A 25,673-nucleotide genomic window follows, 5' to 3' on the forward strand; every position below is an offset into this window, starting at 1 on the left:
TGCACCAGAGACCTTTGTCCTGCAGACTTCGGTCTCTAGTCCGAGTAAACACTTATTTTGGGAAATGAGCCAAAGTAACCGACAGTTATCTCGGAGCAACATTTTGTCAGTGGGGGAGAAAATAAATAGTGACGACGTTGCGAGCGCTTCCAGCATGGCGCTAAAAGCTGAAGAAAGTCGGGTCTATTTGACCAAAACCTACCCGGGAAACGGCGTCGGCCGGCTGAAAGAGCCCAACAATGCAGACGCAAACCTTTTGGGCTGCGGACACGTTGATCCGCTAGCCAGTGACATGGAAACACACTGCTGTCAGACAGCTGCTGCTCCTCGGGAGGAGTTGTTAAACGCTGTCTGCCGTGTGGGCGACGCGCGCTCTTTTTCTGCCTGCGCCACAATCTCAGAAACCGCAAGGGAGCTGTGCAAAGCGGTGTCCGTGTCACTGGGACTCGCCATGGAGTCCAATGAGACGAGCGACTTGGACGCATCTCTGCCCCCGTGCAACGACCAGATGCGCGGAGAGTATCTGTACATGCCTCTGAACTGTCCCGGAGCTCACGGGGCCGTCACCGAGTACAAGTGCCCCGACCGTGATGACCAGACCGCGCACGGCCAGAAGCAACTGGTGGAAATATTCAAAAGTGCCGAGACCGCTGCGCGTCTCCAACACCTCGCTCCTACTCGGATATCGGTGCACGAGTTCAACTTCGCACTGTGCGAGGCCGATGACTTAACTTTGGACGAGGGAGATCACCTGGACACGGCGGCGCGCGCTGCCTTGTATCCTTACGCGCCATCCGCGCCCGGCCGCTTGGCACACTACGACCACAATGCTGCAGAGCGACAGTGCCGCGTGTACAAGCCCCCCGACGAAGCGACGGACTTCGTCGAAGCCCCGGAGAACAGGTTCAGTGGCTATCAGCCGGAACAATACGGCGTCAGAGTGAAATGCGAGGACGGCGAGTCTGCGGGGGCATTGTGGGGCAGTAATTACACCTCTAACGAGAGGTACAACTCTCAGGGTTGGGGCTCGAGGCCGTGCATGGACGCGCACAGCACGGGGTCCAACCCCGCGTTCATATGTAACCCATACGAGAGGAGCGTCATGCGTCCGGAGCAGTGGTACCCCGGCGGGATGCTGAGGCCGCCGCACCCCAACTCTAACTACGTGAAGACGGAAGTCGGCGAGTGGCTGGATGTCGCCTACAATGACACCAGGTACGTTATAATAATAATAATAATAATTGTGTCATGTGGTAAATTAAGCTGGAATGATGTTTATGAAGTAGTGACGGGTGAGTGTGCTCTGACCTCCTTGAAGGTATTCCAGATAAATGTTCCCTGCGGTTCCTATTAAATGCTCCAGGTGACCGCAGGCTGACCTCCATCTGACCACAGAGCGTTGAAGAGTCTGCCGTCCGTGGAGTTACTCCCACGTAGATTAGATGTGTTTGCTCTGCGGCAAGGGCAAACACCCACTTAATCATAACATAACGCCATCTTCATAATAATTTATGATGGATTTATTCTCATTCTGCCTTTTCTTTTTTTTTCTCGAAGACAGCCGTTTGAGGTTTTCATTTTTAATTGAATTTTATGCAAATTGGTCTTTGCTTCTTTAAAACAAAATGTTTGAAAGTTACAAACCAAATGTTGAACTGAACACATTTTCCATATACCGTTTAGCGAAGAGTACTTTGAGAAATCAGGGTAAAATAAATAATAAACTAAATTTCAACTGAGGTCGCACTGCGTTGACATTTTCGACTTATGTGCAACCCTGCGGTGATTTAATGTTATTCAATTTTGAATATCACTGACAAACTATTTAAACAAAGTTCCTTTAGATTATAGGTGAGTGGAAGCAGTTTTTGTTTGAACAGGTTTTCCATCTGTTCCTTTTAATTAGATTAATAAAGTAATTCTAAAAATATGCTATCATAATATCAACAGTGTAAAATAACAAAACAAAACGATAAATATATAGACAAAGATTTGTAAAAAAAATAATGTTCTGTTCAAGAACAAATTTGTTCTTTAAAAAAACCCCTCTGTCAATCAAACATTAAATGAATATAGTTGTCAGTGTTTTGTCTGAGGCACCTGCTCATAACTTCTGCGTGAAAACTAATGAAGTATTTCTGAATGCACCCATTGGAAAGAATGTGTGTCACTAAAATGCAATTTTTGTCTTCCAATGAAAGGCTTTGCATATACCAGCACAAATGTAGTTCTCCTTCTGAATTTATAGCATTAATGTCATAAATATGTACGTTTATAGTTCTGACAATTTGAGATTTTTTACAAATAGAAAATAGAAAATATTGAGTAAAAATCTGAGGTTGTGCAAATTCATAATCAAATAGTGCACATAGCATTTTTACAAATGTTTTCAGAACATTCACAGTTGTTTTTTTTAGCATTGGGGTTGACCGTTTTATTTTCATTGTGTACCAAATGTGTGTGTGGCCCCCATGATGACAAAGGACACAGAGTGGGCACGTTAACTGACAGCCACGAACTGCCATGTGCACGGTGACAGCTGACGTCATCGGACCTGTTCTGTCCGTCCGTGGTGTCACTGGGCTGATGGATGTCAGAACACTCACACCTGTGTGTGTGCGTGTGCGTGTGCGTGTGGGAGGGCATGTGTGGGTGTGTTACTAAATTATAAATGTATGAACAAGTAGCCTATGAACAAGTATAAGTAAGTAGTGGTGTTATTTTTCTCTGACTTATTTAATTTTAGATTCTCAAAAGCAGATAATAGAAAACTAAACCAATCCCTGAACAATAGCTGACAGAATGGAACATACAACTAAAATAAAAACTAAAATAAGTTAAGTATTAATAAATAAAAGCAAATAGACAATAATAAATTAACCAAAAAACTCAAGGTAAATCAAAATGACAGCCTTAAAAGGAGACACAGGGAAATACGGTAAAACACATTTTACTAATGAAAGCACCATGACACAACCCCAGTTGATTACTTTCAATATGACAATTATATTTTACATTACAAGTTTTCTGAAAATATGTTAAAATATGAAAATGAGTGCTAATTTGCATACATTTCCAGAACAGAAATCTCAAAATTGAATAAAGCCATGTTAAAAATTCTTGTCTCATTTTGTTTAGGATCTCCTTTTTAGATCATTACATAATGAGAAACAAAAATATATATTTTGGCCATGTTTTTAGGAATACATTTTAAAAATGTTCCATGAATGGCTGTGAATGATATATAAGCAAAAGCCTCTGTACATATATTCAAAATGTAGATAAGAAAGAGCTTTTAATGAATAATTGTACATTTCTGACTTAGGAAAAAAATTTGTTTTTCAGAAAGATGTGTATTTAGAAATGCACGACAATTTTGAAAAAACTGCAGGTGAAAAGGGTAAAAAAAATCAACTAATATATTTCACCATTAAACTTCCCCAGTTAATTCCTTGTTTTACATTACAACAACTTTTTTGTCTTACAAGTTTTCTTAAATGTCATGTTTAAAGGCTTCATCCAATGCAAATTAACGAGAATGTTTTTACAGATGGAAAAAGTCAAAAATAAACACTTAAATGTGTATTGTTGATGATTTTTTTTCCACATTCGCCCTCCTGCAGCCATCGTAGTTTCATTAAAAGCTGTAGAGAGAAATTGTTTGTGGTTACAGATACGCATAGCAACGTGATGTATTGGTCATCTGTCAACATACGTGCATTTTAAGAGCCTGGCACTAAACTAACTCATTGAACCTGATGCCAGAAAGATGTGTTCACTGGTTCCCCTGGAGCGAAGGAAACCTCAGGAACTTTCTCAACCTCATTTATAAAGCTATAGGATATTTTCAGAAAATTGGTCTGAGATCAATTCCTGGAATATTGGGCCATCTACAGTTTTCTACTTCCTCATGCTCATATGTTTACCAATCATAATTCACGTGATCAGTGAGACATTACTTAAATGTGAAACCAGTTCCAATATCACAAACACGGAGCTGCTCCCCAACACATGGCGGTGGGGAGACCTACCGAGCTGTGCTCCGACTTCATCTGCTTCAAATCAAGAAGACACAGAGCCCTAAACACACTTTGTCCAATGGCAAAAGGTTTTATTTTTATGGTCATTTCCCCCTTTTTCAATATTTGGAGTGGAGGCGGAGACGGGAAACACTGAACGATAGAGAGACGATTGATCTGTGACTGAGGTCTTGAGCCGGGTTCACAGGGTTTATATGGTATTCAGTTTAGAATCCTAGGATTGCAGGATGTCACCAAATGCACGATCGTAAAAAAAACATCAGAGCACTGAGAGATTCAGCGTTCCTCTCGCTTCTCACCTAAAGTTCTTTGGCTTGTTTCAAGAGGCAGGCTTTTCGAATTATCAGGATAGCTTTGCTGAATAAAAACCAGAGCAGGTCTTTGACTGGACCCTGTCCGGATCAGATCCCTCCGTGTCATACAGCTGTTTGAATCTGGGTTCTAATTTCTTTCTCATTTAGACGGTCTTTTAATTGGTTGAAACAGAGCTTGCCAACATATCAACCGGGATGCATGATTGCTTCACTATTATGGAATGGTAACACTTTTAGAGGCACATGCTAAATGTTATTGTAAAATACGACAGCCCCCTGCATGTAGACAGCTTTACCCTGGAATATGTTAGTGGCCCATGGAGATGAATACGCTGCAACAGTGATCCTCATCTAATGATCTCATGGGAAAATACCCCCCCCTCTCTTTATTTGGCTATTGCTGTGATGATATGTTGCTGCCACCAAATAGCATACATATCTCTCCAATGAGCAGGTGGAGATGGACTTGGTGTAAATGTGCAAATGAGGAATGAGGAATGTGAGTCCGGTGACCGTCCGAGTCTCTCGGGGCCTTGTGGGAAGTGAGACGTGGCCGGAGACAGGAACAGGCTGAGCCAAATGAAAACAAGCGACGATATGAGCTGAAAGAATTTGTGCTTCAGTGTCATTTAGCAGAACAAATTAATCAATACAGCATATAAGTGTGTTTCAGGATTAACCGGTGTAAACATTTAGAAACTCATCAGTATGTCGTTCATTGCAGAGGAGGAGGAAGGTGCTATATGAGAACAACATGGGTATTAGTACAAAGTTGAAGTATTAGTACTCTACTTTCTTTCCATCTCACGCAGCTTTATACTTTTACAGCACTTCATCTCTCAGGCAAATATTGTACTTTTTACTGCACATTGATCTGACACTTTTTCGTCCCTCTTTTTTCCAGTGAAAACCAATTTTCTCCAAATGTGGTCATTTTTTTATTTGACTTGTCTTGATGAACTGATGGACCAAGTGGTCCTTTACGAACTAGTACATTATCCTACTTCTTAAGCTGATTAGTCACAAAGGTCTTTTTCTGACTTATTGGAGCTGCGTTGTTGTCAAGTTACATCCTTTGGATTTGTGCAATTTTCCACTTGAGAGGAAATCGATCCGTCTACACAGATTTAAAAACTGGAATTCCACTCAGACCACACAAACTTGCCCTTTTTTCCCCTCCTTTTTATTTTGGTAGGTTCACTCCAAGTCATGTGACAATCCATAAAACAAAGCAAAAGCTTCATTAATTAGAATGAGATGAAAAACCTATAAACAGAAAAAACACATTTCAATTTAACTGCAAAAAGCAAAAACACTCATCTATATCTGTGATAAAGCACCAGTGCATTATGACTATCACAGGAAAACAATGCTTTTCCAATAGTTAAATGCTGATGGGAAACAGTTTACTGTACAATGAGATACAACTTGCATGCCTGTACTTCAAGAATGGTTTTAAAACAGGACTTTCCATCGTAGGGGAGTATTTTCCTGCTTTAACTTGAGTCGAGGATCTGGATAGTTCTTCCATTCCTGTGTTTTGGCCTTGTGTGGCATTAAATCAGCGCAGCTGGCTCAGGGTGGACCAACCAGTCATGGAGTTGCAATTGTGTTTGAATTCCTGCACTCTGGCTGGTGAACCGGTCCGTCTGTAGACCACATGAGGGATTCCAACTCTGAGGGAGAAATGTCATTTCCTGGAATTATTCTAACAAATACTTTTTAATAGGACTGCTTTGCTGACATGTGCTGTACTTACACTTTTTTATTATAACTGTCCCACAAACAGACCAAAGTGATTTCTATTTCTATTAATCACAACAGTAATTACAACAACATGACTGTTCAACACATCCACAGTTCACAGTTGTTGTTGTTGTGTATTTTTATTCATTCAATCATTGCAATACAATACAAATGTTATTCTATATAATATGCAAAACAGAAAGACTGAAAAGGTATATACACTACCGTTCAAAAGTTTGGGATCACTTAGAAATGACTTTATTTTTCAAAGAAAAGCACAGTTTTTTCAATAAAGATAACATTAATCAGAAATACACTCTCTACATTGTTAATGTGGTAAATGACTATTCTAGGTGGAAGTGTCTGGTTTCTAATGAAATATCTCCATAGGTGTATAGAGGAACATTTACATCAACGATCACTCCAGTGTTCTAATGGTACATTGTGTTTGCTAATCGCCTTAGAAGACTAATGTCTGATTCGAAAACCCTTGTGCAATTATGTTAGCACAGCTGAAAACAGTTATGCTGGTGATATAAGCTATACAACTGGCCTTCCTTTGAGCTTGAAGTTTGTAGAACAAAATTAATATTTCAAATATTAATCATTATTTCTAACCTTGTCAATGTCTTGACTATATTTTATATTCATTTGATAAATAAAAGTGTGATTTTTCATGGAAGACACAAAATTGTCTGGGTGATCCCAAACTTTTGAACGGTAGTGTAGGTAGAAGCAAAAATGCTTATTTCTCTTGAATCATCCACATGTAAGGACTTAAAGAGGCTTGAACAGAGTGAGAAGTCGACCCTGTAGTCGTCTGTGTGTGCAGGGAAGCGAGGAAATCACGGCACTTGAACAGAAATGTACAGCGGAGGAATTCAGTGGAGAGAGCGAGTCTGTGATGATATTAGTATCCTCTGACGGAGGAGTTACTGCATGCTGTTACCTCACAAATGAGTCAAAACTAGGGCTGTGAAACGATTACAAATTTTAATCAAATTAATCACAGGTTTCTGTGGATTAATCATGATTAATCACATATTACCGATATTCTCGGTATATTTTTGTGAGAAGATAAAGATTTATGACAAAAGACGGATATATACATTTATAGACAGGGGTGCACATAACTTTTTCGGGAGATGGTGTTTTGTACTCACTCCATATGTAACGTCAGCTTTTGTGACGTCCACCTACGCGTTAAATGCGCTAAAAAAACCAACCTAATTAATCCTGTAATTTAATCATAATGCGTTAACGCGTTATTTTTCACAGCACTAGTAAAAACACATGTTTCTGCTCATTTATCTGAAGCAACAACACTACACACAGTTTCCACACTTATATTCTCACTTCAACTCCAACATGTTCATGGATGCATATTAGTCTTGTAAAGTCATGTATTCCAAACTGCGTATTGATATTTATTTGACAATCAATCACGTCCGTGGCTCATGGAGCGTCATCTTGTACTCAGGCAGCACTCTGCTGGCTGTTTCTCAGTCCTGGTTCACGACTAAACGTGTTTGGGTTTTTGCAGTCAGAATCCCTAAACTCTGAAATCACAGAATAAGGGATTTACGAAAATAAAGTGTTTTTTAATACCAGAAAACTGCTATATTTCCAACTTGTCCTGTCTTATTTTTGTTTTTATCCCATATTATTACTGGATATTTTATCCCGTCCTATTTTTTACTATATTGTCTGATTTGATTTAATTGCAAACCTGGAGTTTCACACAAAGTGCTTCAGTGCCAGTCTAATGTAACATAACACATTTAGCTGGATGCATTTATGTGATTCTGCCAAGTATTTAATTGTGCCTTGTGAATTTTTCTAATAATTCCTTGGAATATGTGCATGTAGACAATACTTGTGGTTTGACTTGCTCTCCAAAGGTGAGTAAACGAGAGCAAGATCAGGATTTATAGTAAACGTATTCAAGCGAATTAGCTAAGATATAATATCAGTATAGTCACATTTATTCATCTCAAAGATGACAGAATAATCAGTATTTAAACCAGTTTGTCAAAAAATTAAATACAACTTTTAACTTCACAAGACCTAAATAAGAAGAGTGAATGTTAACTCCTCCCCAAGCCCTGCCAGAGAATGAGATCAATCACATAAATAAGTGTAACACATCTAGACCAGGATCTCTCATCTCTGCATGCTTTTAAAGCCACTGGACGAGTTAATCTTACAGCCTCTTTCCATAAATATCACGTGTGACACGGTTTTCTTGTACGACACACACTGGAACGAATTGAATAATAACGGACATGAAAAGTAAGCTTGGCTTATTTAAAGCATAAATCACTGCCATCCTCTGGTCTGTTGGAAAATAGATCTTTAGTATGATGAGTCCTCGAGATGATACGTGATTAAACACTTAAAGATAAGTGTGTATGTATGGCACAACCTCACGGTTTTTATGTGCTCCGCTGGATTTAATCCAAGAGGAGTTTAGTTAATATGAGTCAGTATCTGTCTTTGAGCAATGAAAAGCTTCAGAGCATTGCTGTTAACATTTTTATTTGCGTATTTCCTTTAACATTTATAATCTATTGATCATAAAACCACATAAGAACTATATTACAACAAGTCACTATTCGTGACACTATCCTGATCTCTGATGTCTAAATACGGGTTTCAGAGCTGAGATTAATGTTATAAATGAAATCTAGTGTGAGATTTCCATTATTTCATCCTATTGTTTCGATAGGAACTTAAATACTAGCCTAATTTCCCTTTTTCCACATCAGTTTCCATAATTTTCTGAATAATGCAGTCCCTCTGTCACCTCAAAGCAATCGGGACACAGTTGAGCTTCATCCTTGTCTCTTTTCCAGTGAACCTTGATATCTTCAGTTGCACGTCACTGAGGCAACGTTATGTCTGAACCTGTTCCTATCTCTCCGTGTTCAAGGCTGAATCTGGGCCCCCCCAAACCCTGAGCCACAGCGTTGGCACTGAAATCTTTCCCACACTTTCTGTCATCACACTCTGTGTCCTCCTTAAATTGCACACAGAGAGGTCACAGCAGGGCTCTAGGGAGTGAATAGTAAATGCTCTGTGGTTAGTTTGGACAGTATTAAACCAGTAAAAACCCTCGGATTAGCTCTGGTGTGTGTGCTCCAGGTTTTTAAATGGGCTATTAGTTTCAAAAGATAATAGGACCCAAGCTTGGGATTGTCAACAGGGATTTCTCATGAAAATAATTGACATTATTCCGAATAAATACCAACAATGGTCATAACCTTGTTTTTAAACGAGTCCATTGTTTATAGAAGTCCTGTTTCTTCTGTTTTCCTGCAGGTTCGAGGCCGGCAGAGAGCACATGTTCCCCATGGAGTTCTTCTTCCCACCACAAAGGATGTGCCTGATTTGTTCCGACGAGGCCTCTGGCTGCCATTACGGCGCGCTCACCTGTGGCAGCTGTAAGGTTTTCTTCAAAAGGGCCGCAGAAGGTAAAACTCAAGGGGGGAGGGTCAGAGTTTCTCCCCTTTGATGCCAGAATTAAAACCGCTAAAGCCGTTGCCTTTCCTTTCTGTTGGAATACTGATTATGTACTCTGTGTTTTTTTAAATAATGAAGTAACCTCTGCTTTCTCTCTCCACTTAGGCAAACAGAAATACTTGTGCGCCAGCAAGAACGACTGCACTATCGATAAGCTCCGAAGGAAGAACTGCCCATCTTGTCGGCTAAGGAAGTGTTTTGAAGCTGGCATGACACTCGGAGGTATGATGAATTAAAATACAAAAATGTGCTTTTAGGAGAGACGATTATCGCTCAGGTTATGTTTTTGCTGCAGTTTATTGTAGCGTTGCTGAGCAGTTGCATTTCAAGACATCGGATTTGTGCCTTTTAAAATATATACATCATGGACTACAATAAACACTGTGCACGACACGCTGTATGAACAAAGCACACGACAGAGAGAGTGAAGTCCTAAAAGTGGTTTCCCAGTACCAAGTACTTTATTCTCTCCACACTGCACATCCTAGTTGGCTCTCTTCAATTGCAGCATCATCACAATAGGGGATGTTACTGATAATCAAGCCCCTCACTGAGCTGCCATGCAATTTAGACCTATTCCATTCACTTCTCCTTACTGTCACCAACACCTGTTCGTCATACAAGGCTGTAAAGATTGACATGTAGCAGACTAATTTTAGTCTTGTGTTCAATTTTCACTCTCTTCCATTTTCCCATTTTGTTAACGGTGAAAATTGTCCTCGAAGCACAAAGCTGACATGAGACATGTGAATTAAAGCAGCAGACATGCTGGTAATTTTGCCACCAGTCACTGACAAACCCATGGAGGGAAAATGTGATCTAATGCTGCGATTGTGAGTAAAAAGTCACACCTTTTCTAAAAGAGCCCCCTTTCACAGGCGCTCTCCTCCTGGACATGTAATTCACTCGCTGCATTTTCAGGAACATTTATGACAATCATTTTTCGAAGTGGAGGCAGACAATTTATACTTATTATCCCAGAGGGTTTTTACTCAAAATACTATAACAAATAAAATAGCGGGAAGGTTTCTGGTTTGACTCATTGGATTTTAAGGTATCAAATAAATTCTGATCTTTGTATCATCAGACCAGATCATATTCTGTTTGTCGTTTCTCTGCTGGTAGTTTGGAAGGCCAGAGGAGAAGCAAAGACATCTTTGAATCTTGCGTTTGTTGAGTTGATCTGTTCAATATTGAAAAGCACAGTTATTATAAAATTGCTCGAAAGGTTTTCTTTTTTGTCATTTGAATTCCATATTATTCCTGGAATGATGATTACATCTAAAAATATAAGCTGCCCAGGGAGGCTGCTGCTGCCGAGCCAGGACGGCTGTTTCATGCCGCCGCGGCCTGAACATCCGCACGGAGGCTTATTGTGTTGAAATGCAAATAGAGCTCCCACATTTCACTGTACCTATGCCTCTCATGCTCATACGCAAGCTGACATTCTCCAACTTCTCAGTGGGGAAAGATGCAGAGCACCGATGTCCATTCTCAGTTTAAATGTATTACTTATTCCAAAAACTCAACAAAATGGTGAATGAACAACCACAACGAAGCTCTTCAGGCCAGGTCCAAAGGATAGATTCATGTGGACTTGGTTTTTAACTCTATTGTGACGAGTTTTTGAAGAGCACAGCTTCCAGATTATTTGGACCTTGTATAGTTTTACACTCAAAGTTCATCGATCTATCTCAACACAGCAGCAGAAATGTCCTTTTCTCCAGAAAACATCTGGGGGATCCCGAGTGATTCTGAACCAGGATGGAGGCCTAAAGCCTGCAGCGTGTCCTCGTTTGACCCACGGTGTTCTCCCAGTTAGTCATTTCTGAAAGCTTGTTCCAGCTCGAAATGCAAAGTAGCAGTAACTCGATTCAAAGCCCATGTAAGTCACTGAACTCTCACTCGATATAGTTTTGGGCTAGTTTTTATGCTCCGTCATAATAATGGGTTGAGGATGTGGTACTACAGTGGTAGTGACAAAGTTATACCTTTATAATATGCACTGAGAATGTATCGGTGATACGTTTTAAAGTCTCAAGTAATATTAGGAAGAATATTGCCACGAGCGAGGCATGTTGGTAATTCCAAGGTAATATAGGGCAGGGCATCAAATATGTTATTTAAAATTAGTGATCAACTAAAGGTCAATTAAAAATGATCAAAACAGTTAACATTGATATACAACAGAAATGGGTTGGATATCCTCGGTCCTGAGTGATCTTTGAATGAAACAATTAACCGATCATCAAAATAGTTGATGATTGATTTTTGTAAATAAAAAAATTGGTCATTTTAAATTTTTTTGATTATTATTAGCCTGTTATTACAAAGAAGCTCGGTCAGTGAGTTGTTAGTGTAAAGTGCAATGTTTAAAATTGTTGGAATTATGTAGTAATAATAGGATAAGGGGTGTTTTAATGACTGAAATTAACATTGGTGTTTTAATAGAGAAATAACTTTAAAGTCATGAGTTAAGTAGTTAAATAATACTGAAATGCATCTTCTCCAGTGTAAACATTTAAGGGTTTACTGTAAAGAGACTTTCAAAAAATGTGGATGATGTAACAATAATAATGGAGGAGGAAAATACTATATTTATTTGCGACTAGTTATGGTTGTCGTTAGGTTTAAAAACGTAAAACCATCATTTAGAGATAAATAAATATGTCACTGGAGTTAAGTAACAATTATTTTTTGCTTTTTTAGAGAAACTACACATTGTGATGCCAACTATCTATTCTAACCTTTAATAAAGAGTTTGAAATGATTATTAACAGTTTTCTTTTCCAGCCCTGCTTCGTGTTATTTCATAGAAACTATTAAACCAATAATACAGCCATAACTTCAGGAAGAGGAAAGTGACAGGAGTCTTTGTGGAATATGTTTTTTATCAGAGCTCTCTCACATCAGACTCTGACACATTACTCCCTCAAACCCTTCCAGAAACTCAACTGACATCGGTGAGCTAATGATGTAATGACATCTACAACCTGGACACCAAAGTGAGAGTAAAGTGGGATCTGCAAAGGCACACATTACAAAAAAGGCATTTCGAGAGGAGGAAAACGTGCTAAACTGACCTTCAAGTTTTTTTGTGCAATCTAGTCGCGCCTGGCAGCCTCAAATGGTAGTCAGGATAAAGATGGTGATTATAATGGCCATGAGACGGGTAATAACACGGAGGGAAGTGGTTCACAAAATGTGAGTATATTGAGTTGAAAATGTCCAATAAATTTTACATGTGCAATTTGATTTGAGGGAAATTGGGTGTAATGGATACGTCTGCTGCCTATTGGCTGGAGGTCAGTTTTAGCTGGAAACAATCGATGATGCTGACGGCACCGCTCGGTGTGCCGGTCAGTCAATGTAGTTAACATTAGCATGACGAATGAATTGTTATGTCTGGGCTTGAATCTGGGTTTTTGATGTTAACCGCCTATTTGTATTGGCTTCAACTCAAGCATGGGGATCTCAAGGTGAGCTCTACCCACCTTATTGACACTGTACTGAGCAAAGATCAGGAGCCTGCCGGTGTCACAACGGAGCATCCTGGCAAGGCATTTGTAATAAACCATTTTTATTTGAGATGTTTGTTATCAGATCAGACATAGAAATGTGAGACTTGCCTATTATCTTTCTTATATAATCTCGAATTATCTTTCAACACTGCTGCTTTAGAGAGGGACTTAAGTTGTTTCTATAACTGGCAATTCAATATTTATCCAACTGAACTAGAAAGCCAAGCGGCAGCTTTAATGAGACCTTCTCGACACAGAAGCTGCAAGAGGCAATTGCAAAACAATTAGTGCCAGTCAACATTGATATAATAGATTTAAAAAAAAAATCTGCCTCATATGTTGATTACATGAGGGTTTTTCTTTACCCCTGAAAGCTAAATCAGATGAATTGTCAAATTAATTATAACACTTATTTTGAAGAGCGTATCCATCTTAGCAGATTGTAACAAAGTTAAAACAGAAATGTTTTTTCTTCAATTCACTCATTTCTCAGCACATAGTCACTATATAAATGTGTCTGTCACTCACTCTGCCAGCTCAGCCTGTCAGACAGAAATAACAGGCCTAGCCGAAGCTTCACTGCTCACGGCTCTTTAAATCGGGGAAATAAGACCACCAGTTAAGGAGAGCAGTTGAAAGAGGTGGTGGTCTTAAACCATAACTGTTAAGGAACCACATGTATTTGGCAGCTGTTTAGCAGAATATGATCATTCCATTCTGGTTGTATCACTTCTTATTGTACACCGCAGTCTCCTCCGCCAAATCAGAGACCTGCTGCTATTTAGTTTCTAAGTGCAGGTTGTCATATGGAGCAGCTGCCTCGGCCGTTCAGCATTTGTAGGGAAAGAAATTTCAGCCTTTTCATAGCCAAGATGAGATAGTTTATTTATTTATTTTTTTAAACATATGATACTTGTTGTTTTGTACTTTTTATCTTCTTTTTACCACTATATGCTTTGCAGTGTTTAAGGAAACATACGTGTCATGCAAACATAAAAATATATTGTTGAAGTCACTTATGTGATTAGGCTCTGCAAAACGCTCTGCAAAACCTTCTTAGGAGAAAAATATGTAATGGAAGGATTATACGTCTTCATCACTCACGATGACCACAAGGCTTTCCACCAGATGAGGCTCATCTGTTCAGAGAATTTTCTTTTAAATGGAATATGAGTCAATCTGTTCAATGCTATTCGTAGATCAGTCTCAGTGTTGTTGGGTAACATTTATATTTCCCTCAAAAGGTTACGTAAAACCAACAAACCGTTTCTAACAGATGATTTGTAAATGCGAGTTCAGATTGTGTTTTTTTAGTCACGCTGACCTGAGAGGAAGTCATTTATTGATTTCAGGGCTGATAAATGCATTCACTCGTTACACTGATTGTGATTATTTTCTCAAAGGAAAACTTTGTTTTTTCATCACTGGAACGTCGTCAAGTCATTCTGCACATGTAGCTGTAATGGATCTCACCAGAAAGCAGAACATCCGTCATGGCTCCAGACTCAAGTCTTTAGAGCACAGTTAGAAACATTTTGTGCGGGCGGCCCTTGAATGTGAGATGAAATGCATGCATTATATTTCACTTTGATTTCAATAGCCGACAATTAATACACTACTCAACGAATGCGTACAACTGGTCAGGTTGAGAATGACAACTTGTAGAAAGCTACTGGTTGCATGCCAAGTAGTGGCATTGCAAGTGTCATGGGAATAATGTTTTGCCAACAATGCTCGTGCTGGTTAAGACCGTTAATGATTTTGGTGAAGAACTCTCCAGTTTCTTGTGAATACGGTGATCTGCCTTATTGGAAAATGGGTGAATTCGGGTGCTTAAGGAATTTAATGCTCAACAGCATTATGAGACCAATCCCAAATCCTACAACTTCCTGGGCAGCCCTCAATCATACGCGGGCTCTCTAAATTGGTATTTCATCATTAAAACATTGAGAAGCCATATGTTAGACCAGAGGACAACTGGATTCGTCTGTCAAAATTAATCAGATATAGTTTTAAGGATAATGCAGGTCTGGTAGATTGGATATTGATGCTTATTAACTGGTTGTGTAATAAAATAGCATCAACGGCGTAATAAATGATCGGATGCTTCATTTCTTGCTTCTGTTTGTAGCCCGTAAACTGAAGAAGATTGGACAACAGAAAAACCCTGAAGAGGAACATCTTATGAAGGACCCTTCAGAAGTCATCCAGAATTTCTCTCCTAAATCAGGCCTGAACTTCAACTCCCAAATGGTCTTCCTCAACATCCTGGAGTCCATTGAACCCGAGGTGGTGAATGCAGGGCACGACTACGGCCAACCAGACTCCGCCGCCACTCTGCTCACCAGCCTCAACGAGCTGGGAGAGAGGCAACTGGTCAAAGTGGTCAAATGGGCAAAAGGATTGCCAGGTAGGACGCGATTTGATGTTTTTGAAGCGGGCGTGGCTTTTTAGCTGCTAAATGCTTCGCTATGTTCACCAGCGAGTCACCAACTGTGTCTGTCTGCCGTTTGGTGGAGGGCAGGTTCATGACGCTGTTTGAAAACCTTCTAGATCAGAGCAGTGAGAGTGACTCAAAACAGCAATGTTGCATAAAACCAAAACAATGAGCTGAAAGACGCTAAAAGGCTCCATCGAGCTGACGGGATTGGCAGTCGGATAATTCTCTGAGCATTTGTACTTTTAAACTGTTGTTAATGTGAATGTCCTGATTATAGCAGCTTTAGATACTGATTGGAGTCGGATCATTTATCCGTGTATGATGACAAACAAATATGGTTCCATCGCAGCCGACCTGTGGCACAATGCAGTGAAGCAGCTCTTTTGTCAAATTTTTTATGATTAAATGCAATTTTTAAATAATAACATTTTCAATCAAAAGCCAGACGAAAGTTATTAGCTTTAAGTTTATATTTAAGATACCAACACTGCTCTCAGATCCTTTGGTTGACCGTTTTCGTCACTTAAAACTATAAGCTGCTTCGACAATCGTTTTCTTTTAAATGTTATCTCTCTCTGATACTTGGACAGTCAAATTACAGTCAAATTACACATATGTTCAACATACCTGGTAATAACCACTTCTGATTCTGATTCTGATTCTGTCCTGTGCTGTAATGACAGAACAGGACACAGAATCAGAATCAGAAGTATTTATTGCCAGGTACGTTGAACATATGTGTAATTTGACTCGGTGAAAGGTTCATCACAATGAAAATAGACATAGAATAAGGACTTTCTTAGATTGCTCTTTGTCATTCTGAAGAGCAGCTTTGAAATGAAAGACCATTCTGACCAATGATTGTTACACGTAGGAGTAGATTTGAATGTAAGATGATTGTGTCCTCATTAGTTGAATACTTACACAAGCAACATCATTATTTTTCTTAAAAAATATTTCCTGACATTAAACAAATACATCTTAAAAATAGAAACTTTTGAGGGCCAGTCTTTTAACATAAAACATCTACACCTAGATAAATCTCAATATATACCTTTAGACAAACCTGATGACTATTAAAGGGGGTTGAAATAAAAGAGCATCAATTGGTCATTGCAAGACGCGACCATGTAAAGTATCATCAGCATAGTTATGGAAAGAGATGCCGGGCCTCCCGATGACACTACCAAGAGGCTTCATATACAGATTAAAAAGTATCGGCTCTAACATTGATCCTCGGGGAACCTCACAAGTTATTTTACAGTATTTTGAGAAATTATCATCTGAAACAAATCAATAGAACTGTCTGCCAGAGCCTTAAAGTAGAAGACAGATCAATTAAAAAGGCTTCACGAATGGTCAATTTGTTCCCTCACTGTATTAAAGAAGATGTTGGTTATCACTTTAATATGAATGTTACTGCACAATAAGGTGTGGTTCTTCTAGTACACAATATGTCTTAACATGTTGTTTTATGATGCTGAATCTGTGTCCTTAGGTTTCAGAAATCTCCATGTGGACGACCAAATGACGGTAATCCAACATTCATGGATGGGGGTGATGGTTTTTGCTCTGGGATGGAGGTCTTACAAGAACGTCAACGGCAGGATGCTTTACTTCGCCCCGGATCTTGTGTTCAATGAGTATGTACAACTCTTGAATTAAATTTGTTTCTGTAAAATGATTGCATCAGTGGATGACCACCATGCTGTGCTCCTCTTGATATAAGGTCTGAGTTTGCGCTGTCATCCATAATACAGACATATCAGTCTCTCTCTGTCTTCATCTCTTTCTCGCTCCATTTCTCAAAACACAAAGACATCTCTCACATTTTTGGCAGGCTTATTTTTTACTTTGGATCATGTTCATCTAATTCCCTCCTTAGGTGCTCCTTTGTCAATGTGAGATTAAAGGGAGGCACATTAGTTTCCAGCATCCAAACTCTCACAGCCCTGGTGAAGATGATTCAGCTCTGAATATTACTCATGACAGACAACAATGGTTTGGTCTGTGTGAGTGTTGGTGAGGAATATTAATGTTTTTATTTAGTCCCATCAAATGTTTACTGCCATGGATCTGTGGAAGTAGAACATGTAAGTTGATCTTTAAATCAATAATGGTTTCTTCAAAAGCGCAAGTATTTAGTGTGTTGTGTAAACTGCTCACATATATAATGTCGTTTTCTTTTTAACGAAAAGTGTAATTTATAAAAGCAGGACTATTTAAGCTATACTGCCATGCATTCATTATGTTTGATTACTTCACGAGCAATGTTGTTGTTCATTACACGGGAACCAAACAAATGAAATCAAGTCAGAGGTTTGTTGCTGATAAATAGTCCGTCATATTTATATTGAATAAATACAGCTTTAATTAAAGAAGTTGTTCAAATTATCCACGCAACCAAGTGTGAGAAAATATCAAGTCAATGTAGACCTCAAACAAGTGAAATGGGTTCTTCTTCAGCCCTCCCTTCATCCTTTCACCAAGGTTCATGACAATCAGCACCAGCAGTGTTTCTGTAATCCTGCTGACCAACAATCTGAACCCAACACACAACCTCTTGGTGGAGATAATAAAGCCATATCGCACGTAGCTCTCATTGAAGCAGCTTGCAGTGGTTTGCTGAATGACACACACCTACCTGATCAGATTCTTTTCATTATTCAGTAAAAGGACACCGACTGAAACAGCAGAGATCAAAGGTTCCTTGCTTCACATTTCTTATCACACCCAGTTTAGGATGTTTTTCCTTTTTCCAGCTGACATAATATACCTGTGTATAAGGAGGAGGAAAGCTCCAGGGAATACCAAACAGATTCAAGTTTTAAGTTTGGATTCGAGGGAACATTTAGTTGTTTCTTCTCTTTTTCGTAACCTTTGCACGAGTAAAAATCCACATCTTGGAAACAAAGTTCCATGGCATGGTGGAAACTAATTTATTCTGCTGTTTATTGCGGTGTGGTGGATGAGTAGTTCAGATTTCGAGGGTTGCATTTGGCTGGTGGAGGCCATGTAAGTTAGAAAGGTAGGTAATTTAGGCTATTTGAAAGAAATTTAGCATAAAATGTGAAGTGCTCCTTGTGATCTTTTAAATGAGCTGCTTACCGCCTCCTGCCAAGCCAAGTCTTTTCTACTCAGGAGGGGTAGTAGAAGTCAGTCTCCAATTACGATGACTGAGATTGGGAAGATTGTCGGGATTTTTTTTTTTTATTGAAGTAAAAGTGCAGGTGTACTAGTTATATACCTCCCATACAATTATATCAGACATAAAGTTATCTGGTTTACTTTAATTGTTATTAAGAACATATTCACATGAAAGAACGGATATCTGCTGTGATACTTTATCTCATCCAGACATTTCATCAATTTTATAGAGGGTTGCGTCAGCTTGTATCCAGAAGGACGTTATCATACGGACATGTTTAGCTGCTTGTATAACTCGCTTGAAGAAGTAGTGAAAATATGCTTATTTTTGTTATTGCCAAAGGCTACATGAGCATATTGATAGCCTCCTGCGTAGCTTAGCATAAGGTCTGAGGACCTTCGCTGCTGCTGGTCCAAAATGGTCCGTTTAGAAAAAGAAAAACAACACACGTATTAAAAAAATAAGAAATACCATGTCTTTCTTTATAATCAGTGTTATTTAGAGGTACTATATGGCAGATGTTGTTAACTTTGGTCAGAGCTAAATTAAGCTAGACTCACTAGCCTCTGGCCATAGCCGTATATTAACCAATGAGACATTAGAGTGGTATAAATCTTCTAATCTACCTCGTGGCAAGAAAGTCAATGAACCAATTTACCAGTGAACTAAACTTTCATTTTGCAAACAGTTTGGTTGTTTTCAGTCAGAGCTGACTGGCGGTAAGTTATATGTTCTGCTGTATGAGCCGATGCAAATCACAGAACAAGTGTTTCTACAATAACTTTTTCAAACTAGAAAATCCAGCCATCAGATTGGATATGAAGTTTGAAAGTCACATATTGTGGCTTGGAGTCGAGCCGCTTCTCCTTAGCGTAGAAAGGAGTCAGCTGGGGTGGTTCGGGCATCTGATTCGGATGCCTCCGGGACGCCTCCCTTGAGAGGTTTTCCAGGCACGTCCAACTGGGAGGAGACCCCGGGGAACACCCAGGACACGCTGGAGGGATTACGTGTCCCGGCTGGCCTGTGAACGCCTCAGGATCCCCCAGAATGAGCTGGAAAACGTTGCGGGTGAGAGGGAAGTCTGGGTCAGCCGGCTGGGTCTGCTGCACCCGCGACCCGACCCCGGACTGAGCGGATGAGAATGGATGGATGGATGGATATTGTGGGCTACATAGCACTTTAACATCATCCCCATGTCAAACCATTCCGTGATCTGTGTATGTTATGCATGTATACCATAACTGAAACGTTGCATTGATTTCCAGAGAGATGGGGAACATTCAGGTCCACCTAGCTCTACTGCATTTCTATCTTCACAGCACAGGAATATGTTGCAAACTGTCTCTTTCCTCTGTGATAATAAAGGCAGAATCGTTTTATCACACTGAATAGAGATGACAAACTTTGATCACGATGCCTGTTCTCCCACATTTCTTCTCCCAGGCTCTTTTAAATAACTGAGGAATGTTCATGCATGATGAGCATGAAATATCCAATCAGAGCTTTTAATATTCCACCATGAAGGATTAGAACATTTTTACTGAACTTTATTGCCATTTATAAAGGAAGAGATTCTGGTGCAACGGAGTTGTGTGTCTTAAACATCTTGCTCCAAATGTCAAAGATCACACGGCAGAAATCTGTATTGTTTTAAAGATAATTCGGTGCCAAAGATCCCATTACAGCATTAATAGATATGGATCTAACCTCTGACATGCTTTCCCCGTTTAGTAGTTATTCATTACAGAATAAATGTCCATGGTGTTAAGCAATTTGTTCCTTCACTCGAGGATTTGAAAGTTTCCTCTATTTCACATTTCTGATCCTGACCTTTTTTACATCTGCAGACATCGGATGCAAATTTCCACAATGTACGAGCACTGCGTACGGATGAGACATCTTTCACAGGAGTTCCTGCTGCTGCAGATCTCCCAGGAAGAGTTCCTCTGCATGAAGGCCTTGCTCCTCTTCAGCATTCGTAAGTAATGTCCCGTGTACCGAGCATCGAAATGTCAAAACAAACTACCGTGCTTTACTTTATCCCATAAGTGGACAAGCAGGAGATAGTCAACTGTTGAGCGTGTGGTCAAAAGCGTGTGTTTGTGTCGTCACCAGTTCCAGTTGAGGGTCTGAAGAGTCAGAAGTACTTCGATGAACTGCGTCTCACCTACATCAACGAACTCGATCGCCTCATTAACTATCGAATGGCGACCAATTGTCCTCAGCGGTTCTACCAGCTCACTCGACTCCTGGACTCGCTCCAGATGGTGAGACGCGCCGCTTCGAATGGTGTCAAGTTAACCGTTGTTCACATGTATTCCTTCCCCCAACAGAGGGGAAAAGGTAAGGAGTTTGTGAAGTCTAAAGACGTCTCGGCGCCAGGCTGCATCCTCGGCGAGCCGGGGAAACCGTCCACTACAAATTTGATGAATGCATTTCTTGGCTTTGAATGCAATTTAAATCCCACGGGATGCTTTAATACGGAGGAATGCAGCAGTCAAACCAATGCAAGCGTAATTTTTTTGGGAGGAGTTTATAAGATGTTTCCTTGTGTGACATGTTCATGAGACATATGTGACCTGAGTCACTGTATAACATGCAACTTTTTGACAGAGGATTTAATGATCATTTCTTTGTGTTTCTTCTGTTCCAGACGGTAAAGAAGCTCCACCAGTTTACATTCGACCTGTTCGTCCAGGCTCAGTCGCTCCCCACGAAGGTCAGCTTCCCAGAGATGATTGGAGAAATAATCTCAGTCCATGTACCAAAGATGCTGGCAGGTTTGGCTAAACCGATCTTGTTTCACGAGTAAATGGATTTTTAATTGATCAAAAAGGAACTCATCTGCCTCCATAAACTTTAACAAAGGTACTGTTTACCTACATCTTCAGTCTAATAGCTCTTAGCCCTGTCCTGTAATCATTATGTGGTTGCTCAAGTATTTTTTGTCTGTGTTCCTTTTAGTCATAATTGAGATTGTTTGTTCAAAACTGTTCAAGCTTTTATCTGAGGCACTGGCCAGGCATCGCCTGTTGACTGTTCTGCTAGTTCTGAGTGGACGGTTTGTTTTTCAGATATTCTACTTTACATACACAGTAAGTCTGTAAATCACGATTACAGCAACCATTAAGTGGCAGGGTTAAAAACCTATTTGAGAAGGTGTGCATGTGACTTTTTATTACACATACACATGACAAGGTATTCACGAATACTGGAAAAACAAAGAGACGGCCCAAAGAGGAGATGAGAATTGGATCACAGAAAAAAAACAAATACTTGTTTCCCATCAACTTCCCAAAAATCTGTTTCTCTAAGTGCCGCCTTCAGATGCACCTCCTAAGTTCCTGCTTGTGATATTTAGAATGGTTATTACTACTCAAGAGGCATTTAAGTGCTTAAGTGCCTTAAAATTAAACAATGTATTCCAACTGTAAAACCCAAACTTGATGCGCTACGTCATCATTGTTTACAGTGAACCTACACGATTAGATTGTCCTGCTGTGTGAATGTCCAGTAGTTTTGGTGCTTCAGGTCGTTACGGATAAAGTCTAGTGTCTGGACATATGCTGTCTTAATTCGAAACTAAGTGAAGCCAAGTAGAGTATTGGTTACTTATAAGGAAATCCAACTTTGAAATGATAATAACATCATTGTTACTACCTCTTGGGCTCACATCTCACAAGTTATTTTACTGAATATTTAGCTGAAGTAGTTCTGACCGGCATCAAAGGCAGCTGCACTATATTTGTTTTTATCTGACTGTAAAAAATATGTATGCAAAACTGTGTTTATCCAGTATTCACTTATTCAAAGACTTATTTACTTTGCCTTCGTGAAGCACTGTGAACAGAAGACGGGTGATTTCGGGCTGTGGGACCCGAACCACCAAAACGTCCCATTGTGTAGTTTTAAAGGGAAGATTCACAACCTTAAATCACGGTTGATGGTGAATGTCCTTGATTAATTAAGATCATGCATTTCCCCCACTGGGTGCCGTGCTGTTGACGGAGAACGCCGAGTTCACAGCTGCAACATCTCTCGTTCTTCCTGCACCCAGTGGCGTCGTTTGGCGTGAGAGGTGACGTAGTTGGAAGCGAGAAAGCGCCGCTGGCTGCTCGAGCCTGGATCTGTAGTCTCTGCCTCTGGGCCACGGCCATGAGGTGTGCTCTAGACGCTGCTACAAAACACAACTCCCTAAATGTGTTATGAGTTCCATTGTGTAAATAAAGTGAACCAAAAGAAAGAACAAAGAACTTACTTGTTCTCTTCGCTTGCATTGCAACAGTGTAAATGGCATCCAAAATTAAGAGCGCATGATGGATGACGATACATTTGTCAGTGCATCGACTGACTGGGATATTAGGGCCATATTTATTTCAGCCTTATTTGAGCATATGGCGGAGAGAGGTCGAGGCTGCGGCTGCATTAGCTGTGCAGGAGATTATGACAGGCAGGGATCCTGCTCACTTGCAATGCATTCTGGTACCTGTAGGCACTGCCAGCACGGCTCGGCGAGCAGGGGAACTTTGCTTTCTCGATAACAGCCCGAGCGAATGGTCAATGAACCACATGCACCATCAACACTGCATTGGAGATCCATATAAAAGGTGGTCCACTTTCTCTACAAGCATAACGCATATTTCACCTTGTCATCGCGATTTGCTCTTGTCTACTTCTGACATATAATATCATGCATGATCTGTACAATCCTTAAAAAATACAGCGTAATGAAACATTTCAGCCGTACGACGGCCCTGAAAGAAAAAACCTGACTTCTAGAATGTTGAACTCAGCCTTCTCACATCACATTGGCAGCAAATGTGTATAGCTGTTTTCTTTATGTTACTAATTTTAAAGCCTCGTCTTAAAAATATATGGTAGGTAAACTTGTCAAAGAAGGTACTTGGCGTGAGGGAAATTGTAGAAAATCGGACTGTTAGTTTAAGATGTTTGGGTACTTTATTTCTCCACTGCACAGCTCCACAACTATCGATAATAGAGTATTTCTAGTGAAACTTTAAAGAAGTTGCCAAAGATATCATATCTTTTTTTTCTTCTGCATGCCAAAGTACGTCTGTATAGATATTTAGAAAGTATCAAACCCCATAGTTTGCTGCAGCCGGGACTGGGAGACTTGTAGGGACACCAGACGAGAGCATGGCACCAAATACAGGCAAACGCTGTGTGAGAAGGTGGATGATTCAAATAGCCAGCGATCTCAGATTAGAGCGGTCATATTCCAACGGGACAACAAATGAAAATTTACTACCAAATTAAAACTGGGAGGACTTCAGATGTAAAAGGTTAAAGTCCTTGATCTGTTCTGCCAAACGTCAGAGATGAAAACCAAGAAAGAAATCTGAAGAATGCCTTGAAGATAACTGATCAGTCACTTTTCTAAAACTGTTGTAAAGCAATGGAGTCAAATACAATAATCAGTTTTTTGTCAGAAACATAAACCAAGGCACTTTGTACATACTCCTCGGTCTAAGTGATGCAGGGCGTACACATCACTGAAATGGTGTCTTTCAGTCATTGAATTAGAAGTGTAGCACACTCACAGTCCAACGCAAACAACACTTTAAATCTGCTTCTGTGCTACATTCTGCAGCAAGTTTCATAACTCTGTGAAGTCAACACTTTTTAACAATTCCACATTTCCCCCACACGTTCGTAGATGCATGCTTCATGTGAGTGTTTAGATGTAGGCATCGTGTTTCGCTTTACACAAAGCAATGCATGGACTTCCATGTAGAACTCCAAGTACCTGTCTTTTCGTATGCTGACCGACGGCGTCAGCGTTGTTCAATGCATGGGACATCTGTCAGAAGGCATAATGCCATTTTGTTGTCGGGTGCAAAGTGATGAGTTGACTATAACAGTCATTTCCAGTGTTTTGTAACTGATTCATTCATAAACTTCGGTTTAGAGTACTTTACTTGACTTACAATGAATGTCTTCGTCTCGTCTTTTATACGATCTTTGCTATGTGAACAGGAATGGGGGAGAACATGGAAACCAGTAGCTGTAGACACGTTCAGGTGATCCATGAGACTCGATCCCACCGCAACAGCTGATTATAGTCCCGACACTTGAATCAACGTGGCTGCTGTCATTTGAGAATGCAGCCGTTCAGTGGGAAGTTAAAACGACACAGAGGCTTCATCAAAAGATAATAAGGTTATGACTAAGGCAGTAAAATGATTCGAAGTATCTGTATTTTATCAAGCACATAATGCACTACATTGTAAGAATGATGTTGCAGCAACTCTTTATCCTTTAAATTAACGCTGGTTCTAAAGAATGTTGTGTTTTTTTTAATGCTGTTTTTACTTTTATTATACATTACACGTGGGGATTTTGAAGGCACTTTCAGTGCCGGTGAGTCATGCACTTCAATGAGCCACCTCGCTGCACTGTATATTTTTTAATACTAATATGATTTAATCACAGTAGACTAGTGTCTGTATTATGTCAATTGACAAAAGCTGGTATGTGCCCAATGTACTGCATTTTAACCTGATTCTTTGTAAATGCTACAGTAACTGTATATATTGATTCGTTTAATGTCTGTTTTGGTGCCCCAACAATTGACTGATTTTTAACTTTTGTGACTTGGATATTTGTGTTTTTCCAATGTGTAAAGCTGCATCATCTTTTAAAGGCAATTAAAACAATTCTGACTCTTTGTTTTAAGTACTTGTACAAAGTACTGTAAAGTAGTGTTTATTGCGTGTCATCATTTTATCTCCAAGTCCAAATGGTGACGTTGTTTTTGAAAGAAGAAAAAGAGAGACGCTAGGAACAACACAGATTTGAGACGTAAAGAGGCTTTTATTTAATTGTAGTTGGATGGCTTCTAAATTGCTTAAACTGGTTGAATTGAGAGGACAATAAATATATAACAGTAGAATACTTACTAACATAAGTAAATGTCCTGTA

The 25,673-nt window shown here is 39.8% G+C and overlaps 1 protein-coding gene across 1 annotated transcript; it reads left to right on the top strand.

Moving 5' to 3' along the window:
- On the top strand, positions 1–25,419 carry LOC130192058 (androgen receptor-like). The gene is made up of 8 exons (XM_056411904.1): positions 1–1,215; positions 9,422–9,573; positions 9,728–9,844; positions 15,275–15,553; positions 17,082–17,226; positions 20,579–20,709; positions 20,847–20,998; positions 21,385–25,419. The coding sequence occupies exons 1-8, from the start codon at positions 65–67 to the stop codon at positions 21,541–21,543; spliced, it is 2,286 nt and encodes a 761-aa protein (XP_056267879.1). The 5' UTR covers positions 1–64; the 3' UTR covers positions 21,544–25,419.
- Positions 25,420–25,673: the final 254 nt, after the last annotated feature.

This window comes from Pseudoliparis swirei, chromosome 3 (assembly GCF_029220125.1).
Source record: "Pseudoliparis swirei isolate HS2019 ecotype Mariana Trench chromosome 3, NWPU_hadal_v1, whole genome shotgun sequence".
Lineage (NCBI taxonomy): Eukaryota > Metazoa > Chordata > Actinopteri > Perciformes > Liparidae > Pseudoliparis > Pseudoliparis swirei.